This window comes from Schistocerca nitens, chromosome 1 (assembly GCF_023898315.1).
Source record: "Schistocerca nitens isolate TAMUIC-IGC-003100 chromosome 1, iqSchNite1.1, whole genome shotgun sequence".
Lineage (NCBI taxonomy): Eukaryota > Metazoa > Arthropoda > Insecta > Orthoptera > Acrididae > Schistocerca > Schistocerca nitens.
In genome coordinates, this window is record NC_064614.1 from 148,580,612 (window position 1) to 148,601,918 (window position 21,307).

Below are 21,307 nucleotides of genomic sequence, written 5' to 3' on the forward strand. Positions count from 1 at the left end.
TTTCGAAGTTACGCCCTGATATTTAAACGACGTGACTGTGTAAAGTTGGACACTACTATTACTGTATCCGAACATAACAGGTTTGTTCTTCCTACTCATCCGCATTAACTTACAGTTTTCCAGAATTAGGGCTAGCTGCCATTCATCACACCAACTGGAAATTTTGTCTAAGTCGTCCTGTATCCTCCTACAGTAACTCAACTTCGACACCTTACCGTACACCACAGCATCATCAGCAAAAAACTGCAGACTGCTGCCCACCCTGTCCATTAAATGATTTATGTACATAAAGAACAACAGCGTCCTATCACACTTTCCGGGTGCGCTCCTAATGATACCCTTGTCTCTGATGAACACTCGCCGTCGAGGACAACGAACTGGGTTCTGTTATTTAAGAAGTCTCCGAGCCGCTCACCTACACTAATGATCTAAATTATGCGGATACCTGCCTAAAAATGACTTTCAAGTTCGTGCCGCCCTCCATCGGTAATGCTGGAATTCAGTATGGTGTTGGCCCACCCTGAGCCTTGATGACAGCTTCCACTCTCGCAGACATGCGTTCAGTCAGGCGCTGGAAGGTTTCTTGGGGAATGGCAGCCTATTCTTCACGGAGTGGTGCACTGAGGAGAGGTATCGATGTCGGTCGGTGAGGCCTGGCAAGAAGTCGGCTTTGCAAAACATCCCAAAGGTGTTCTATGGGATTCAGGTCAGGGCTCGGTGCAGGCCAGTCCATTACAGGGATGTTACTGTCGTGTAACCACTCCGCCACAGGCAGTGCATTATGAACAGGTGCTCGATAGTGTTGAAAGATGCAATCGTCATCCCCAAATTGCTCTTCAACAGTGGGAACCAAGAAGGTGCTTAAAACATCAATGTGGGTTTGTGCTGTGATAGTGTCACGCAAAACAACAAGGGGTTCAATCCCCCTCCATGAAAACACGACCACACCATAACACCACTACTTCCGGATTTTACTGTTGGCACTACACACGATGGCAGATGACGTTCACCGGGCATTCGCCATACCCACACCCTGCCATCGGATCGCCACATTGTGTACCGTGGTTCATCACTCCACACAACGTTTCTCCACTATTCAGTCGTCCAATTTTACGCTCGTTACACCAAGTGAGTCATCGTTTGGCATTTACCGGCGAGATGCGTGCCTTATGAGCAGCCGCCTGACCATGAAATCCAAGTTTTCTCACCTCCCGCCTAACTATCATAGTACTTGCAGTGGATCCGGATTCAGTTTGGAATTCCTGTGTGATGGCCTGGATAGATGTCTGTCTTACACATTACGACCCTCTTCAACTGTCGGCGGTCTGTCAGTCACCAGCCGAGGTCGGCCTGTGCGCTCTTGCGCTGTACGTGTCCCTTCACGTTTCCACTTCTCTATCACATCGGAAACAGTGGACCTAGGGATGTTTAGGAGTGTGGAAATCTCGCGTACAGACGTTTGGCACAAGTGACAGCCAACACCTGACCACGTTCGAAGTCCGTGAGTTCCGCGGAGCGCCCCATTCTGCTCTCCCACGATGTCTAATGACTAGTGAGGTGGCTGATATGGAGTACCTGGCAGTAGGTGGCAGCACAATGCACCTAACATGAAAAAAGTATGTTTTTGGGGGTGTCCGGATACTTCGGATCACATTGCGTATCTGTGAACTTATTCCACATGCTCGTACCTTCGTTAACAACCTGCAGTGAGGCACCGTGTCAAATGCTTTCCGCAAATCTAGAGGTTTGCAGTCTGCGTGTTGGCCTTCATGCATGGTTCCCGGTATATAATGTGAGAACAGGGCAAGCTGAGTTTCGCACGAGTGATGCTTTCTAAAACGCTGTGTCTCTCCAAAACACTGGAGGAATGAGAGCTCTTCCGAGGCCACCGCCATAGTCGGCTACTACCGTCATCCCGGGTGCTGCTGAACACAGTGCGGTCTCATTCCTGAACACTCCATGCTTCCCGGTCACGGCAGCAGTCCAGACGCGGCCGTTTCCGTTGTGGTGTGAATGGTATCCTGTACGTGGGACTGTAATTCGCTACTCCGCCTCTTGCTTGTCTCTGACAAATGGTGTGGGATGACAAAAAATTCGCAGGGAGACCAATAATCCATCCCAGATGCAAGGCCCATCGTGAAGGATTTATGATGCTCTTGATGCGTAACGCGCCGCGATCCTCCAATGTGGTGGTCAGACTTGGTTGGCCGGAGAATTCGCGGGGAGTGCGCCAGACCCCGTTCACACTTCAGTGCAGTCGAACATCGGGCCAGCGTCTGTCAAATGGTTCAAACGGCTCTAAGCACTATGGGACTTAACATCTGAGGTCATCAGTCCCCTAGACTTAGAACTTCCATAAAACTAACTAACCTAAGGCCATCACACACATCCATGCCCGAGGCAGGATTCGAACCTGCGACCGTAGCAGCAGCGCGGTTCCGGACTGAAACACCTAGAACCACTCGGCCACAGCGGCCGGCATCAGCGTCTGTCACACCACAATGTGCTACCAGTCCGGATTCGAGCGCTGGCCACGCAGAGACCTACAGTGAGTCCAGTTTCAAACTGTATCAGATGTTGATAATGACATCTTATATGAATACATGGCATCTCCGTGTTCCTCACAATCGTGGCTCCCATCTGGCGTTGTTTCCGGCACCTTGTACGAGGCGCATTCCGAAAGTAAGTTCCGATCAGTCGCGAAATGGAAACCACAGTGAAAATCAAAAGTGTTTTATTTGTAATTGTTAGCCACACCTTCCAGAATCGTCTGTACATAGTCGCCTCTCAGTCTGAGACATTTGTCGTAGCGTTGTACCAACTTTCCAATACTCCCGTCATAGAAGGCAGCGGCCTGCACTTTTCGCCCATTCTCTACACTGATCTGCAGTTCGTTGTCTGTACCGAAACATTGACTTCATAGCCAGCGCTTCATCTCAGTAGAGATCAAAACCAGAGGGGGCCAATTACGGGCTGTATAGTTGGTAAACAAACACTCACCAACGCTGCAGGGGCGTCTTCATTGCCCCTGCAGAGTGCGGCCGAGAACTGTCATGAAGAAGGAAATGCATTACAATAATTCAAGAACAGTCTTAATGGCATTTATTATTGTTATAATACCGCCAACCGGTTTCAACCCGACGTAGTGGTCAGGAAACTGCAATTATGTAGACAGGAGTGACACCGCCAGCAGTCGACCAATGGTGTAAACGCCCAGAAGATGACCCCTACGTCGGGTTGAAACCGGTTGGCGGTATTATAACAATAATGAATGCGATTAAGACTGTTTTTGTATTATTGATTAATCATACTAATCGCTGCTTCTCTACACAACCATGTTGTCCAAAAATGCATTACAGTTATGTTGTGCGGGCTGCATCAAATCAGGCGAAATCTCTCACGGGCACTCATTCTTGGCGGGAGACACTATTTTCTAGGCGTCTTTACTTGCTCACTGTGCGCTCAGAACTGAAAAGACAGACGTGACGCTATCAGCAGACATACCAGAACACTGCCCAACACACCTATGTAAAGCTTTATCGGATTTTCGTGGTGGTTTCCATTTCGCGACCGATCGGACCTCACTTTCGGAATACGCCTCGTATATCCTTCCAGGCGTGGAAACGTCACTGAACACAGTACACACAAATTTACTCTGGCGGCCGATCAACCTGTCACAAAGATTTTCAAGTGGCTCTGAGCACTATGGGACGTAACATCTGAGGTCATCGATCCCCTACAACTTAGAACTAGTTAAACCTAACTAACCTAAGGACATCACACACATCCATGCCCGAGGCAGGATTCGAACCTGCGACCGTAGCGGTCGCGCAGTTCCAAACTGAAGCGCCTAGAACCTCTCGGCCACTGCGGCCGGCAAAGATATTCAACTCGAGTCACTTACACACCTGCCAGTGATGTGTTCGTGCAAGAAACTACCCTGACTTCCGACCGAGTTTTCTGGGTGCTTTATTTTTTTAATTATTTTTTATCTTTTTTCAGGAGGTGTAGGATGTAAGTTCAGCAGGGATGTCCCATAATGAGACGTAAACGTGGCGTAAATATCAGACGAGGACGTAAGCGGCGTTTCCTGTCGCGTGTTCGCGGGCATAGGCAGTGAGGGAGGGAGGGAGCAGAAAGAAGGCGGTAATCGGCCTAGCGTTCGCGGCCCGGATGATAATTTTCCGAGGCGGCCCCGGCCCGCGTTCCCTCCCGGCAATCGAAGCGAGGCGGGGCGGAGCGGAGAGCGCGGCAGGCAGTCTTCGCCGCCAATCCGGTTAGCGGCCCGAGGCCGCTGCCCAGCCGTGAAACTGTTTTAATTCCTGCCCAAGTTGCCGCAGCCGCAGCAGACCCGGGCGCCGCGCCGTGACACACGCAAACGGAAGGCGCGGCGCGGCGCTCCTCCATTACGGCGGCTTAGCCGGGCGCCGCCAGCTATTTACTCGTTAAATGGCCCGCCGCCGCCGCCGCCGCCACCGCCGCCGCCATCGCCACCACCCGCCAGTTTTACTACGCGCCTCTCAGAAGCGGGCAACACACGCGTACTGAGCGAGAGATCACGATTCCTGAGCCAGAGGGGAAACTCCTACCAAATGCTCCGCTATTTCTATAAGCACTCACAAGTTGTCAAATGGAAGTATGCACCTTAAGGTATAGGCACCCAAATTGCATCATCTGCCCCGTCTGCGGATGGCGTAAGTCGAGATGTCTATCTTAAAGGGCACGAAATACACTACTGGGCATTAAAATTGCTACACCAAGAAGAAATGCAGTTGATAAACGGGTATTCATTGGACAAATATATTATACTAGAACTGACATGTGATTACATTTTCACGCAGTATGGGTGCATAGATCCTGAGAAATCAGTACCCAGAACAATCACCTCTGGCCATAATAACGGCCTTGATACGCCTGGGCATTGAGTCAAACAGAGCTTAGATGGCGTGTACAGGTACAATGCCCATGCTGCTTCAACACGATACCACAGTTCATCGAGAGTAGTGACTGGCGTATTGTGATGAGCCAGTTGCTCGGCCACCATTGACCAGACGTTTGCAATTGCTGAGAGATCTGGAGAATGTGCTGGCCAGGGCAGCAGTCGAACATTTTCTGTATCCAGAAAGACCAGTACAGGATCTGCAACATGCGGTCGTGCATTATCTTGCTGAAATGTATTGTTTCGCTGGGATCGAATGAAGGGTAGAGCCTCGGGTAGTAACACATCTGAAATGTAACGTCCACTGTTCAAAGTGCCGTCAGTGCGAACAAGAGGTGACCGCGATGTCGCCAAACATGGATGCGACCATCATGATGCTGTGAACAGAACCTGGATTCATCCGAAAAAATGACGTTTTGCCATTCGTGCACCCAGGTTTGTCGTTGAGTACACCATCGCAGGCGCTCCTGTCTGTGATGCAGCGTCAAGGGTAACCGCAGCCATGGTCTCCGAGCTGATAGTCCATGCTGCTGCAAACGTCGTCGAACTGTTCGTGCAAATGGTTGTTGTCTTGCAAACGCCCCCACCTATTGACTCAGGGATCGAGACGTGGGTGCACGATCCGTTACAGCCATGCGGATAAGATGCCTGTCATCTCGAGTGCTAGTGATACGAAGCCAGTTGGGATCCTGCACGGCGTTCCGTATTAACCTCCTGAACCCACCGATTCCATATTCTGCTAACAGTCATTGGATCTCGACCAACGCAGCAGCAATGTCGCGATACGATAAACCGCAATCGCGATAGGCTACAATCCGACCTTTGTCAAAGTAGGAAACGTGATGGTACGCATTTCTCCTCCTTACACGAGGCATCACAACAACGTTTCACCAGGCAACGCCGCTCATCTGCTGTTTGTGCATCTTCTTTCTGTCGGTTAAATTTCGCGTTTGTAGCACGTCATCTTCGTGGTGTAGCAATTTTAATGGCCAGTTGTGTATTTTTCAGGCCATTTCTATTTTGCACACTCTCCAAATGTTGGCATAATACCATATTTTGTCTAGATCGCTTAGCAACTAGGGATATTCACGTTGCCAGTTACAGCACAATGTTACCATCTTCAGATTATGACGATAATCAATAATATTACAAGATCCGGAGATTGATTGCAATTAACTTTTGCAACGCATTGCAAAGAACAGTCGGTGTTTAGTGCAACTTGCTTCCTGCATATTCCCTCCTCTGATTTACTATAGATTCCATGTGCCTGTCCACCTTTGTGCTGCGAATGCGGAACTTGTGGTGGTCCAGCTGTCCTCTAACCACAGTTTTTGCGATTATCCGTCCACCTGGTGTCTTCTGTTGATGTTCCTGCTCAGAAGCAACACTCATGTCATACGTACCTGTTTCTGGATGCGAGGCTGTAAAACTACCCTAAGCTACCATCGACAACTGTAACTAAGCTTAGAGTTCGGTAGTTTTCCCAGAATCTTTGGCCAGTTAACATCAAAAAAATGGTTCAAATGGTTCTGAGCACTATGGGACTCAACTGCTGAGGTCATAAGTCCCCTAGAACTTAGAACTACTTAAACCTAACTAACCTAAGGACAACACAAACATCCATGCCCGAGGCAGGATTCGAACCTGCGACGTGGCGGTCGCGCGGTTCCAGACTGTAGCGCCAGAACCGCTCGGCCACCAGCGGCCGGCCCAGTTAACATCGTAGCCACGTTACCTGTACCTTAGGTGTGTTGCATACCAATCGGGCGTTACCTCATAACGATCGTATTCTTTGCGTATGCGCTCACTGTCTTACTAAATTCCCCTAAAAACCGAAATTGATAAATCGTCTAGAAACTCTATGAGGATATATAAAGGGCCGGGTAACCTACGGGACTTTTCGCACTACATATTTATCCTCCTGTCTCTTATTTAAGAGTACACAGTATTTAGATCGAAACTGAAATTGTCAATGTTTAATTCATGTTTTACGCGAAAATTGTTAGTTTGTAGCGTGAACCAGAGGGATGCTATAGTAGAAATGAAAGAAACAATAGTGATTTATCATGCAAAACAGAAATATACCAAACATCTCTTCAATACTTCTTCGAACTTACATAAAACCTGTTTCTGTTACTCATTAACAACTTCCGCAATTATCAGTAAAAAGAGGAAACTCTTGCCTTTGATCATGATGAAGAACCCTCTATCAAAATAACAAGAATAATTATACATATTTTGTATATTTGTGCACCTAAACCGTAGTTGCGTCAAGAGTAACCGCCTTGGTTACAAGAAACAGCAGAAGTTAGGCGATCAACTAATTTTTATTGACTGTAAAATGCAGTTTGTATTCTGTAACGATATAAAGTACATAATGAACTAGTACTGAATGATGTGCGGTTCTTATTACGTGCAAAACAAACGATGATGATATTTGGTTTGTCAGTGGCTGAGCTGCGTGGTCATCAGCGCCCGTACAAATTCCCAATCTTTTCACTGAGCAGTCTCTCCACTTTCAAGAATGAGGATGAAATGAAGTGGACTCCACAAAAACCTAGACCCCGACCGGAGAAAATTCCAGACCTGGCCGGGAATCGAACCCGGGACCCTGTGATCCAGAAGCCGCAACGGAAGCCACTTTTTTCTTCTTTTTTTGTTGGTCTCATTTTGTTCTTTATTGTTCGTTGCATTTGTTCGGGGCGGACGTCCCATGACATCCGCTCAGATTCAGCGTTGACCTGTTCACTCAGTTTTTTTTTATTATTATTATTACAGACGGTAGCTACCCCTCTGAACGCACACACTGAGCTACCGTGCCGGCTAACCACTAGACCATGAGCTGCGGAATACCAGCCCACCCACCAACGAAACAAACAAAGAAACAAACAGAGAGAAGTCGTCACCTCCTAGTTTCTCTGTGACACATTAGTTTATGTTTCTACCCCTACCAATACTACCAGTCCTAGCGACAAACCTACCATTTACTACGTCATTTATGTAGCGTACCAAAACTAGGGAACTGTAGTTTTGGTGGAGCGCTAATCTACTAGCAAGTAAGCACTACTTTCCAACCACAACTTTCGAAACCCTAAATAAGGACAGACCACCTCGTTTTTTGGTCCCCACCCTCGAATCAACCCTTCAACCACCAGATAAGCAGTGAAGGTTTAAGTTTTTCATAAGGATGCCATTTGCTTTTTTCTCACGAACGACATACGCAGCAATAAAAGCGATAAAACTGCTAACGAGCGTTATAATAAAATGACGCTCACAATGCCACACGTAACAAAATCCAGTAAATGACAACCGGAATCTTTGTTCATAAAATACTTTACACGGATTAAGGCCACATATGCCTGTTTACACACACCACTGTGCATTGCTCACAGAGGCGCGGTTCAAGCAGACAATGACGTAGACGGTGCGTGCTCACGCGGCCGCTTAACTCGACCGCTGGGACAGACTAGGACACTTCGCTCGGCGCGAACCCAAGGCACACGGAACGCTTTCATTGCATCTCTTAATACCAATGTACGTAGTTAAAGAGAAACGGTAATAAAACTACTCTGAATATTGCATACCACAGCCTGCTATTGAAAGAGTCGCTAACATGATCGTCAATAAAATCTTAATTATATACATTAAAATATAGTTAATAAAAGAAAATATGTCTGCACCTCACTCCATCTCTTACGTCTCACATCAGCTAGCATTTCCTCAAATACAACGTGAGCTAATTAATCCGTTATATACATCCTCCTTTCTCATCTGAAACAAGAATGTGAACTGACACTGTTTGCTGATGATACAAGCATCATTATTAATCCAGTAAAGGAAACACCAGTACAAAATAATACAAATAATGTCTTTGGAAAAGTTACTGATGGGTTTTCTGCGAATGGGCTTGCTCTGAATTATGGAAAAAACATAGTAAATCCCATTTTCTACTGCAAGAAGTGCAATTCCTTCAATAAATATAACACATCAACAGAAGTCAGCAGCCAGGGTAGAGCATACTAAGTTTTTGGGTGTACATACAGATGAGAATCTTAATTCGAAAGTTCATATTTCGTATCTCCTACAGCGACGAGGTTCAGCATCTTTTGCAATCAGAATAATTTGCTAATCTTGAGGATATAGAATTAGCAAGGTAACATACTTTACATACTATCACTCTCTGATGTCATACGGTATAATATTTTGAGGTAACTTAACGCTTAGGCAAAAAGTATTCACTGCTCTAAAGAAAGTGGTTAGAATAATGTGTGGGGTTCATAGTCGCACATCTTGTAGGCATCTGTTTAAAAGGTTAGGAATTCTTACAGTATCCTCACAGCAAATTTACTCATTTATGATATTTTTCTCAACAACGTTCACCAGTTTAAAAACAATAGTGACATTCATGATTATAATACCAGAAGAAATAAAGACTTAGTGATTTCCCTAAATCAGTCCAGGCAAATGCCGGGATGGTTCCTCTGAAAGGGCACGGCCGACTTCCTTCCCCATCCTTCCCTAATCCGATGAGACCGATGACCACGCAGTCTGGTCTCCTTCCCCAAACCAACCAACCAAATAAAGACTTACACTAGCTTCTACTTAATCTATCTTTAGCAGAGAAAGCGGTAAAATATGCTGCTGTAAAAATTTTCGATAAATTACCACATTAAATAAAATGACTGGCTGCAGTAATAGTTTCAAAAATAAATTGAAATCATAGCTCCTTGACAACTCCTGCTATACCATAGACGAATTCTTGAATAGAAATAAATATATCTATAAGATTAATACATGTATTTTGTGCCTTATGCACTTGACACGTTCCACGCCATAACCGTTTCCGTGAAATTGATCAACGTAACACGTAACAAACTAACTATAAACTACAGTTATATTGTATTGTACTGTATGTTAACTGGGGGCCCTAGAAACGACGGAGAAGTTCCGTCCCTGCCGCAGCCGCAGTGGTCCACAACCCCACGACGGCTACCGCAGTCCACTTCACCCCTCTGCCGTCCCACAGCGAACCCAGGGTTATTGTGCGCTTCGTAAGTTACGTAATAGGTTATGGATGTAATTAAATTTAAAATTTAATGGTAGGAACAAGAGTTGAAAATTTGACTTACATATGAAGTGACAGTTTTCCATTTATACGTTCTGGGTGTATGGTTACGTCTGTTAAAATTGTGTTGTCTATACAGTGGTAATACTTAATTTAATGTGTTGATTAGTTACGTTATAATATGTTTCCGAACTTAGGGTAACAGTGGAGATTGAGAGTTGATTTAAAATGTCATAGACATTTGCATCAGATGAGAAGGCTCGGTAAAACTTCGAGCCAGTCACACCTGATGCAGCGAAAGAAGAAGAAATGCCACATCTTCAGATAGTGCTACATGCTATGTAATGGTATAACAAACAGCTACATAGTGTTCTTTTATTCAGATTAATTCGATGTAGTGTTGTAGAACCTTCGCTTACTTTTTCTATGTTTTTATGTTTGTCTCGTCCTCACTTCTTGTGTGTGATATAGCATCCGATTCCGTATCTATGCTTGTGGCTCAAATGGTTCAAATGGTTCTGAGCACTATGGGACTAAACTTCTGAGGTCATCAGTCCCCTAGAACTTATAACTACTTAAACCTAACTAACCTAAGGACATCACACACATCCATGCCAGAGGCAGGATTCGAACCTGCGACCGTAGCGGTCGCGCGGTTCCAGACTGAAGTGCCTAGAACCGCTCGGCCACTCCGGCCGGCTCTGTGCTTGTGTCTGTGTCATTTACTGTGTACTGCTGATCTGTCCGACGTGGAACCTTTCTTATTCTAGCGTATGGTCTCTCCTATTTGTTTGCCGCACATAATGCTCGCGATACTTCGCCTGCGATGTTTTTTTATAGAGTTCCAGACATCTTGTCTGCGTTTTAACTGTCCTGCGTCCTGGTTTCCTAAACTCGGTCTCATGTCTCCTCGGGCTTCGCAGATGAGCACTACGTGTTCAGGTGTAACATTCTACACAAATAAATGCAGTAAAATAAACAGTAATCTCCGAAAGTGGGATGCGTTCCTAATCCTGCCTCTTGCGGTCGTTGATTCAGTCCGAGTTGTACGCCACCGAACTATGCAGCCATTACACTGGAAACTGCCCCGCCGCGCGTGCCTCGGGGCTCCCGCGGTTTCGCGCTGAGCCATGCTTCCGGCCGCGACCAGAGCACTCACCATCCACGCACTCTCGGCGGGGCGTGGCGCGCGGCGCAAGCTACGCGATCTACATCTACATCTACATGGTTACTCTGCAATTCACATTTAAGTGCTTCCCAGAGGCTTCATCGAACCACAATCATACTATCTCTCTACCATTCCACTCCCGAACAGCGCGCGGGAAAAACGAACACCTAAACCTTTCTGATCGAGCTCTGATTTCTCTTATTTTATTTTGATGATCATTCCTACCTATGTAGGTTGGGCTCATCAAAATATTTTTGCATTCGGAAGAGAAAGTTGGTGACTGAAACTTCGTAAATAGATCTCGCCGCGACGAAAAACGTCTTTGATTTAATGACTTCCATCCCAACTCGCGTATCATATCTGCCACACTCTCTCCCCTATTACGTGATAATACAAAACGAGCTGCCCTTTTTTGCACGCTTTCGATGTCCTCCATCACTCCTACCTGGTAAGGATCCCACACCGCGCAGCAATATTCTAACAGCGGACGAACGAGTGTAGTGTAAGCTGTCTCTTTAGTGGACTTGTTGCATCTTCTAAGTGTCCTGCCAATGAATCGCAACCTTTGGCTCGCCTTCCCCACAATATTATCTATGTGGTCTTTCCAACTGAAGTTGTTCGTGATTTTAACTCCCAGATACTTAGTTGAATTGACAGCTTGAGAATTGTACTATTTATCGAGTAATCGAATTCTAACGGATTTCTTTTGGAACTCATGTGGATCACCTCACACTTTTCGTTATTTAGCGTCAACTGCCACCTGCCACACCATACAGCAATGTTTTCTAAATCGCTTTGCAACTGATACTGGTCTTCGGATGACCTTACTAGACGGTAAATTACAGCATCATCTGCGAACAACCTAAGAGAACTGCTCAGATTGTCACCCAGGTCATTTATATAGATCAGGAACAGCAGAGGTCCCAGGACGCTTCCCTGGGGAACACCTGATATCACTTCAGTTTTACTCGATGATTTGCCGTCTATTACTACGAACTGCGACCTTCCTGACAGGAAATCACGAATCCAGTCGCACAACTGAGACGATACCCCATAGGCCCGCAGCTTGATTAGAAGTCGCTTGTGAGGAACGGTGTCAAAAGCTTTCCGGAAATCTAGAAATACGGAATCAACTTGAGATCCCCTGTCGACAGTGGCCATTACTTCGTGCGAATAAAGTGCTAGCTGCGTTGCACAAGAACGATGTTTTCTGAAACCATGCTGATTACGTATCAATAGATCGTTCCCTTCGAGGTGATTCATAATGTTTGAATACAGTATATGCTCCAAAACCCTACTGCAATTATATAGGTCTGTAGTTCGATGGATTACTCCTACTACCCTTCTTAAACACTGGTGCGACCTGCGCAATTTTCCAATCTGTAGGTACAGATCTATCGGTGAGCGAGCGGTTGTATATGATTGCTAAGTAGGGAGCTATTGTATCAGAGTAATCTGAAAGGAACCTAATCGGTATACAATCTGGACCTGAAGACTTGCCCGTATCTATTTACTGGCAGATCCCGGTGTCTTCTCTGCTGTGCCCCGCTGTTGCATCAGTCCGAACAAGGGTCGCCAGCCTCGCTATGACCCGCGACACGCGCTCAAAACAACTCCAGATTCGATTGCCCTGGAAAAGTGGAGTATGCTCACCAGCAACAGTTCAGTACGCCACAGCCTCCAGCTGCTTACTAGCAACTGCCGATAACCGACACAACAGCAACAACACAGTAACACAGTTCCAAGTCAGAAGGGAAAAAGTCACACAAAGACACCACACTCAAATTCTTGTCTGGTTTCCAGCCGGATCAGTCTGTCATCTGAACACAATATTTTAGCGGTCTACCTGGCCGCCATCATCAGGTGAGAAAAGTTACGCTGCTCTCGCCGATAACTGATTCTACTCGTAAAAGACTGCACCTTTATATCCAACGGAAGTACAACAGCGCATGCGCTAGATACAGTGCGCACGCGCTCAATCATTCCTGCTGCCCCCCCCCCCCCCCCCCTGGCGAAAAAAGAGTTGCAGCGCCTCCGGTGATGAATACTGTTGGAAACGATATATCGTTACAAATGATTATTCATAGCCGGCTGATTCAGATGCCGTTGTTTCTTCATACCTGATAAAACAGGATTCCACGTTTTACTTAGCGGGTATGCATTATCACGATTAATGATATTATCTGCTTGTCTGATTTCGACAGATTCTTTTAAAACACAATTCCAGTTCCGCGAAGCATTTGCAACTGCATTTCAGTACAATTTTACAATGTTACAACCTCTCGATATACCACAGCATCATCCGCAGAAAGCCTCAGTGAACTTCCGATGTCATCCACAAGGTCATTTATGTATATTGTGAATAGCAATGGTCCTACGAAACTCCCCTGCGGCACACCTGAAATCACTCTTACTTCGGATCCATTGAGAATGACATGCTGCGTTCTGTTATCTAGGAACTCTTCAATCCAATCACATAATTGGTCTGATAGTCCATATACTCTTACTTTGTTCATTAAACGACTGTGGGGAACTGTATCGAACGCCTTGCGGAAGTCAAGAAACACGGCATCTACCTGTGAACCCGTGTCTATGGCCCTCTGAGTCTCGTGGACGAACAGCGCGAGCTGGGTGTCACACGATCGTCTTTTTCGAAACCCATGCTGATTCCTACAGAGTAGATTTCTAGTCTCCACAAAAGTCATTATACTCGAACATAATACGTGTTCCAGAATTCTACAACTAATCGACGTTAGAGATATAGGTCTATAGTTCTGCACATCTGTTCGACGTCCCTTCTTGAAAGCGGGGACGACCTGTGCCCTTTTCCAATCCTTTGGAACGCTATGCTCTTCTAGAAACCTACGGTACACCGCTGCAAGAAGGGGGGCAAGTTCCTTCGCGTACTCTGTGTAAAATCGAACTGGTATCCCATCAGGTCCAGCGGCCTTTCCTCTTTTGAGCGATTTTAATTGTTTCTCTATCCCTTTGTCGTCTATTTCGATATCTACCATTTTGTCATCTGTGCGACAGTCTAGAGAAGGAACTACAGTGCAGTCTTCCTCTGTGAAACAGCTTTGGAAAAAGACATTTAGTATTTCGGCCCTTAGTCTGTCATCATCTGTTTTAGTACCATTTTGGTCACAGAGTGTCTGGATATTTTGTTTTGATCTACCTACCGCTTTCAAATAAGACCAAAATTTCTTAGGATTTTCTGCCAAGTCAGTACATAGAACTTTACTTTCGAATACATTGAACGCCTCTCGCATAGCCCTCCTCACACTACATTTCGCTTCGCGTAAATTTTGTTTGTCTGCAAGGCTTTGGCTATGTTTATGTTTGCTGTGAAGTTCCCTTTGCTTCCGCAGCAGTTTTCTAACTCGGTTGTTGTACCACGGTGGCTCTTTTCCATTTTTTACGATCTTGCTTGGCACATACTCATCTAACGCATATTGTACGATGGTTTTGAACTTTGTCCACTGATCCTCAACACTATCTGTACTTGAGACAAAACTTTCGTGTTGAGCCGTCAGGTACTCTGTAATCTGCTTTTTGTCACTTTTGCTAAATAAAAAAAATCTTCCTACCTTTTTTAATATTTCTATTTACGGCTGAAATCATCGATGCAGTAACCGCTTTATGATCGCTGATTCCCTGTTCTGCGTTAACTGTTTCAAATAGTTCGGGTCTGTTTGTCACCAGAAGGTCTAATATGTTATCGCCACGAGTCGCTTCTCTGTTTAACTGCTCAAGGTAATTTTCAGATAAAGCACTTAAAAAAATTTCACTGGATTCTTTGTCCCTGCCACCCGTTATGAACGTTTGAGTCTCCCAGTCTATATCCGGCAAATTAAAATCTCCACCCAGAACTATAACATGGTGGGGAAATCTACTCGAAATATTTTCCAAATTATCCTTCAGGTGCTCAGCCACAACAGCTGCTGAGCCAGGGGGCCTATAGAGACATCCAATTACCATGTCTGAGCCTGCTTTAACCGTGACCTTCACCCAAATTATTTCACATTTCGGATCTCCGTCAATTTCCTTCGATACTATTGCACCTCTTATCGCTATAAACACACCTCCCCCTTCACTGTCCAGCCTGTCTCTGCGGTATACTTTCCAATCTGAGTTTAGGATTTCATTACTGTTTACGTCTGGTTTGAGCCAACTTTCTGTCCCTAGTACTATATGGGCATTGTGACCGTTTATTAATGAGAGCGATTCTGGGACCTTTCTATAGACGCTCCTGCAGTTTACTATTAGCACATTAATATTGTTATTCCCTGTTGCATTTTGCCGCGTCTCAGGAGGCGTCTTGTTGGGCCTAGGGAGGGAATTCTCTAACCTAAAAAACCCACATGTGCACTCCACACGTACTCCGCTACCCTTGTAGCCGCTTCCGGCGTGTAGTGCACGCCTGACCTATTCAGGCGGACCCTACATTTCTCCACCCGATAGCGGAGGTCGAGAAATTTGCACCCCAGATCTCCGCAGAATCGTCTGAGCCTCTGGTTTAAGCCTTGTACTCGGCTCCAAACCAGTGGACCGCGATCGGTTCTGGGAACGATACTACAAATAGTTAGCTCAGATTCCACCCCGCGAGCGAGGCTTTCCGCCTTCACCAATTCCGCCAACCGCCTGTACGAACTGAGGATGACCTCTGAGCCGGCCGAAGTGGCCGTGCGGTTAAAGGCGCTGCAGTCTGGAACCGCAAGACCGCTACGGTCGCAGGTTCGAATCCTGCCTCGGGCATGGATGTTTGTGATGTCCTTAGGTTAGTTAGGTTTAACTAGTCCTAAGTTCTAGGGGACTAATGACCTCAGCAGTTGAGTCCCATAGTGCTCAGAGCCATTTGAACCATTTGATGACCTCTGAACCCAAACGGCAGGAGTCATTGGTGCCGACATGAGCAACAATTTGCAGTCGGGTGCACCCAGTGCTCTCTATCGCCGCCAACAGGGCCTTCTCCACATCTCGGATGAGACCCCCCGGCAAGCAGACAGAGTAAACACTGGCCTTCTTCCCCGACCTTTTCGCTATTTCCCTAAGGGGCTCCATCACCCACCTAACGTTGGAGCTCCCTATAACTAATAAACCCCTCCCGTGTGCCTGCTCGGACCTTGCTGAAGGAGCAGCCACATGTCCACTCACAAACAGAGTGGGCGATGCCACACGGCCAGCCTCCACATTGACCCTCCGCCTCGTGCAACGCGAACGCCGCTGAACCCGCCACTCCCCTTGGGGAGAGGGTGGCCCAACCGCGCCCGGTACCCGAGAAGATGTCTCGATAGCAGGGACAGTGGGTGAAGCATGTAACACCTGGGGTGTACCTTGCGACGCACCAGACTCCCCAATGCCGCTACACTCCGTGGCAGCAGCCTGAAGGCGGCTTACCGCGGCCATCAACATGTTCAGCTGTTCGCGAACAGTGGCCAGCTCCTCCTGCGTCCGTACACAGCAGACACACATCCTATCCATCCTAAGAAATCAATTTACTGTAGAGAGTTAATCAACTTTTAACTAGACTGCTAATTCACTAAAGTCGGCTGATAGTTGACTAAACTGTGGTTGCCAGACACTTCTTGTAGAAAACAATGAAGATAGCACTACCTGTCTCTGGTCTGTATTCAAAACAAACACTAGCACTACTGGCCCTATGGCTGAAAGGGACTCACACTGACTGTATTCAAAACAAACACGAAATCTATGGAACACTGTTACTAGCACTCGACAATTAAAGCTTCCTAGAAGCAAAAACACACGGAAGAAGAAGTGACAAGTAAGAAAAATACAGTTAATACCTAAATTAACGTAGCTCGCTGCACAGCAGACGTGAAGCAGACGGCAGTTACGCCACACGGCAGGTTTATCTGGTTGTAATAAACGCGTATGGCGATGACGTTCAATACACCTGTCGTTGACTGTACGAATAGTGTGGCCAATGTAAATTTTCCCGCACTCACACGGTATTTTGTTAAGGCCAGACTTCCTCAAACCTAAATCATATTTAACAGATCCAAGAAGTGCTAGAACCTTAGCTGGCGGACGAAAAACACATCTGATCTCATATTTCTTCAAAAGTCTGCCTATCTTGGAGGACACATTCCCAGCATACGGAAGAAAAGCCACAGACCTAAAGGTGTCTTCAGAAGGTTCAGGTAGAAGTCGAAACTCAAAAGAACGTCGAATTTTTAGACAACATAGTTGTGTGGAGATAACAGCGATTAATTTACTTATAATCAATTATTCAAAATTAAAGTCACAATCGCATTATTTATTTTGCCGCCAACCGGTTTCAACCCGCGATGGGGTCATCTTCAAGGCAATTTACACCATTTGGTCGCTCGCTGGAGTCGTCACTCTGCCTGTGCACCAACCTTGCAACCAACAGGCAGGGTGACGACTCCAGCGAGCGACCAAATGGTGTAAATTGCCCTGAAGATGACCCCATCGCGGGTTGAAACCGGTTGGCGGGAAATAAATAATGCGATTGTGACTGTCATTTTGAATAATTGACGTCGAATTTGTCGGTCCGTATAGCCTTTATTATTGAACACGTATTAAGAACGTTTGAGTTCAAAGAGCGCGGATACGTTCGCATGTCCAAGTTTTTGGTGAGGAAGGTGGAATGGGTATTGAAGCAGCTAGCTCCCTACTTTTCTGTGAGAGTCTTTCAAAGAGGAGCGTATTCGCCTTTTTTCGTACACTCGTCTTCCGTCGCGTCTTTACAGTCTTGCACGTTTCAGTGAGACAGCACTGCTACTGTTGTTAGACTCGTCATACTCTCAGAGTTATGAGCCGGTACGGCAGTGGCGTAACAGCGGAGCCTCGATCCTCGGTGTATGCAACCCTCAACACACGACTCGCACTCGCTGCTTTCCTGACACATTAGCGTGTAGTGGAGAGGTGTGTGTGTGCGTGCGTGCGCGTGCGGGGGCAGACGGCGAGTGACGCAGCGGGGGCGCGTGTTGCAGCCGTGCAGCACGAGCGCGGGCCGCGAAAGCCCAAGCACCCGCCCCCGCACGGCCACGGGCACGGGCACGGCGCAGGGGGCGGCCCGCCGGCCGTGGGGGCGGTGGGGGCGGGCCCGGCGCCGCTGGTGAAGGAGCTGCCGCCGCTGCTGCTCCCGCCGCCGCCGCCGCACGTGGCGGCGCCCCCGGGCTCCGCCGCCGCTGCCGCCGCAGCCGCCGCCGCAGCCGCCGCCGCCGTCGACGCCGCCTCCGGCAAGCTGCAGCTGCAGCCGCCGCCGCCCCCGGCGCCCCATGTGGCGCACCAGCCGCCCCCGCACATGTTCCTCGCCGCCCACCACCAGCCGCCGCCGCCCGGCCTCCTCCACATCCTCATGTCGGCCGAGAAGTGTCAGGTGAGTACACCACCTCTAGACACGTGGCACCGCCGGTGGCCTACTGCACGCAGCAAACATCGTGCTCAGCCGAGCACGTCGCCAGTTTGAGACATTGAGTAGCTCCAAGTGCCAGACCTTGGTACTTTTTAATCAATAACCGTAGACGATGAGTAACAGAAAATACCAGCAGTGGCAACAGAAAAGTTGACAGAACGTGCTTCTAACCAACGGATAATTAGGTTTCCGATCAAATAAGAGGACGGTGGCGCAAACGTGAGGGAATATTTTTGAGCAAGCAAATTAACTTAAGAAGATTTGGAAGGAAAATCAGCATTGGCCGTATTTTGTTGTTTTATTGTCAGCAAAATCCATTTTCGGTCACTTAGTGACCATCCTCAGTGCTGTAATATACAATTAAAATTGGTAGGCACTGGTATCAAGCTATAACCACAAGCTTAGAGCAATCACATAAACTTAAGTTTACATAACTTAAGCTTGTGGTTATAGCTTGATACCAGTGCCTACCAATTTTAATTGTATATTACAGCACTGGGGATGGTCACTAAGTGACCGAAAATCGATTTTGCTGACAATAAAACAACAAAATACGGCCAATGCTGATTTTCCTTCCAATTCTATCCACTATTTTGCAGTGGTGCACACAACACGCCATGGAGTCGCCAATCAATTAAGAAGATTTGGTGTTTTGTAGAAACAGGTGGAATTCAATAACGCTAATTTGTCCCGCACATGTAGCATTACAAAGCAAAGAATGTTTTGATTGTTCTCCAAGCGTGTGTGTACCCAGCCGTTCGCAGGGTAACTACTGCAACCCACACCATCAACGATCTACCTTGTTCACTCATATCTAGGCCTCCACCTGCGATTAATTCCTTCTATTATTCCTTCAACTTCGGTTTTCAAAAACGACTCACATCGTAACAGATCTCCGAACATTCTACCTTTTCCGTTCATTATCTTCTTTGTTATAATTTTTTTCATTGACTAGTTGAATATAGGAAGTATTTATTCGTTAATCTTCAACAGTCTCCACTTTGTAATGGCTTTTAATTATTTCATTTCTCTCTTCCGCATCGTCCACTTTTCCCATCCACACAGATTTCAACTCCAAACATAATTTTTCATGGATTTTTTTCTTCCTTTTCTTCTTCTTCTTCTTCTTCCCTTTAAGGTTTAGGCAATTAGCCTTCATGCCACCACTTTCCATTTTAAGAGCATATTCTTATCCGTCTTGTTTCTTTTTCTCACGCCAAGATTCACTGCCACAGAGGAAGACGGCCACAGCCATTGATTTGTAAAACTCCAGCTCTATGTCTTTCCTCGTCTTGTTCTTTAAGGTTTTAAGTTATAGTTCCAAAATTCTCCTGAAATTTTATTGATTTTATTATGTACGTGAATATCGTTATTTAACTCCATATCGCCGGCCAAATACTTGCAATAGAAGTTTCGCCCACCACCAGGATTCGAACCGACTTATCTCCGAATCAAACATCATCGCATAGGCGTGCATTAGCGACCTCGGCTAGGGACGCGAGGCTTGTATGTCCCGACGTTTTGCAAAATACACAAAAATTGTATAATCAGATGGAAATGTCCACTCACTGGCGGTAAGGTAGCTTGTCTGTGAACCCCTGGAAAAATACTATCTGCATAAGGTTTACACGGCTCTAACTAAGAAACGTGAACTCCTAGCAGCACGAAAATTATAGGACAATAGGAGTATATATTGCTGAACATTTTTATATATAAATTACATTAGTTCTCAAAATTACTTTATTACAATATCTGTGTGAAGATCAGTACATTATCTTCTTTATTTACCGTTCTTTTCTTGGAATCTATGCACTATCTTACTCAGATGCTTCAGGATTCAAGTACACATTAACAACATGTCTGTTGAGCAGACTAAAATCCTGACATTTCAGTCACAAATTTATATTCTAGATATATTTACATCTGATAATCAAAATTAAGACTACTTTCTTGTAAATAATCAGTATGTATTTTCTTCCTATTAGTAGTCTGTAATCTGCTTACCACAAAATAGTACTCTGAAACATCCGAAAAAATTTCAGAACACTAGCTCAAATAGATCTTTCGTACATAAATTAAATATGTCAGAAAATTTAATTCTCCGGAAATTCATTTCAGATTTATATTTGATCTGTGTCTCACCTCTGTTGTTTCTTTAACATTTGATTGCACCATCTTCTGGTTTACATGCTCTTCGTCTTCTCTCTTCCTTTTCATTGTTTTCCTTGTTACTCTAGTCTCTTTAGTTGCCACAAGGGCCGACTTTGTAGCTCCGGCCATCTCATCGAATCAGCTGCCATCGGCGATTGTCTCATATTGAAAATAAATGGTTCAAATGGCTCTGAGCACTATGGGACTCAACTCCTGAGGTCATTAGTCCCGTAGAACTCAGAACTAGTTAAACCTAACTAACCTAAGGACATCACACACATCCATGCCCGAGGCAGGATTCGGACCTGCGACCGTAGCGGTTTCGCGGTTCCAGACTGCAGCGCCTAGAACCGCACGGCCACTTCGGCCGGCCTCATATTGAGCCCAGAATATATTCCAAGTAACTCTAGAACTTCACGCTTCCTAGCTGCCCCATTATTAACAGATCTGATCTCGTAGTACGGAGTCCAACAAGCAATGTTTTTGGCAGACATTCCCATATCACATGGTTGAAATATTGGATCACATTCTGCGCCTTCCCATATAAGCACCCGACAGTAATTTGCTGTCACTTAGCTTCCT

At 46.1% G+C, this 21,307-nt stretch overlaps 1 protein-coding gene across 1 annotated transcript in view; it reads left to right on the forward strand.

The window, feature by feature from the left end:
• LOC126225908 (protein dissatisfaction) overlaps positions 1-21,307 on the forward strand; it is a 182,454-nt gene that overhangs the window by 132,831 nt on the left and 28,316 nt on the right. The window contains exons 5-7 of the mRNA XM_049942222.1: positions 4,332-4,530; positions 18,150-18,361; positions 18,410-18,538. Coding sequence (XP_049798179.1) covers positions 4,332-4,530; positions 18,150-18,361; positions 18,410-18,538 — 540 coding nt within the window. The remainder of the gene's footprint in view (positions 1-4,331; positions 4,531-18,149; positions 18,362-18,409; positions 18,539-21,307) is intronic.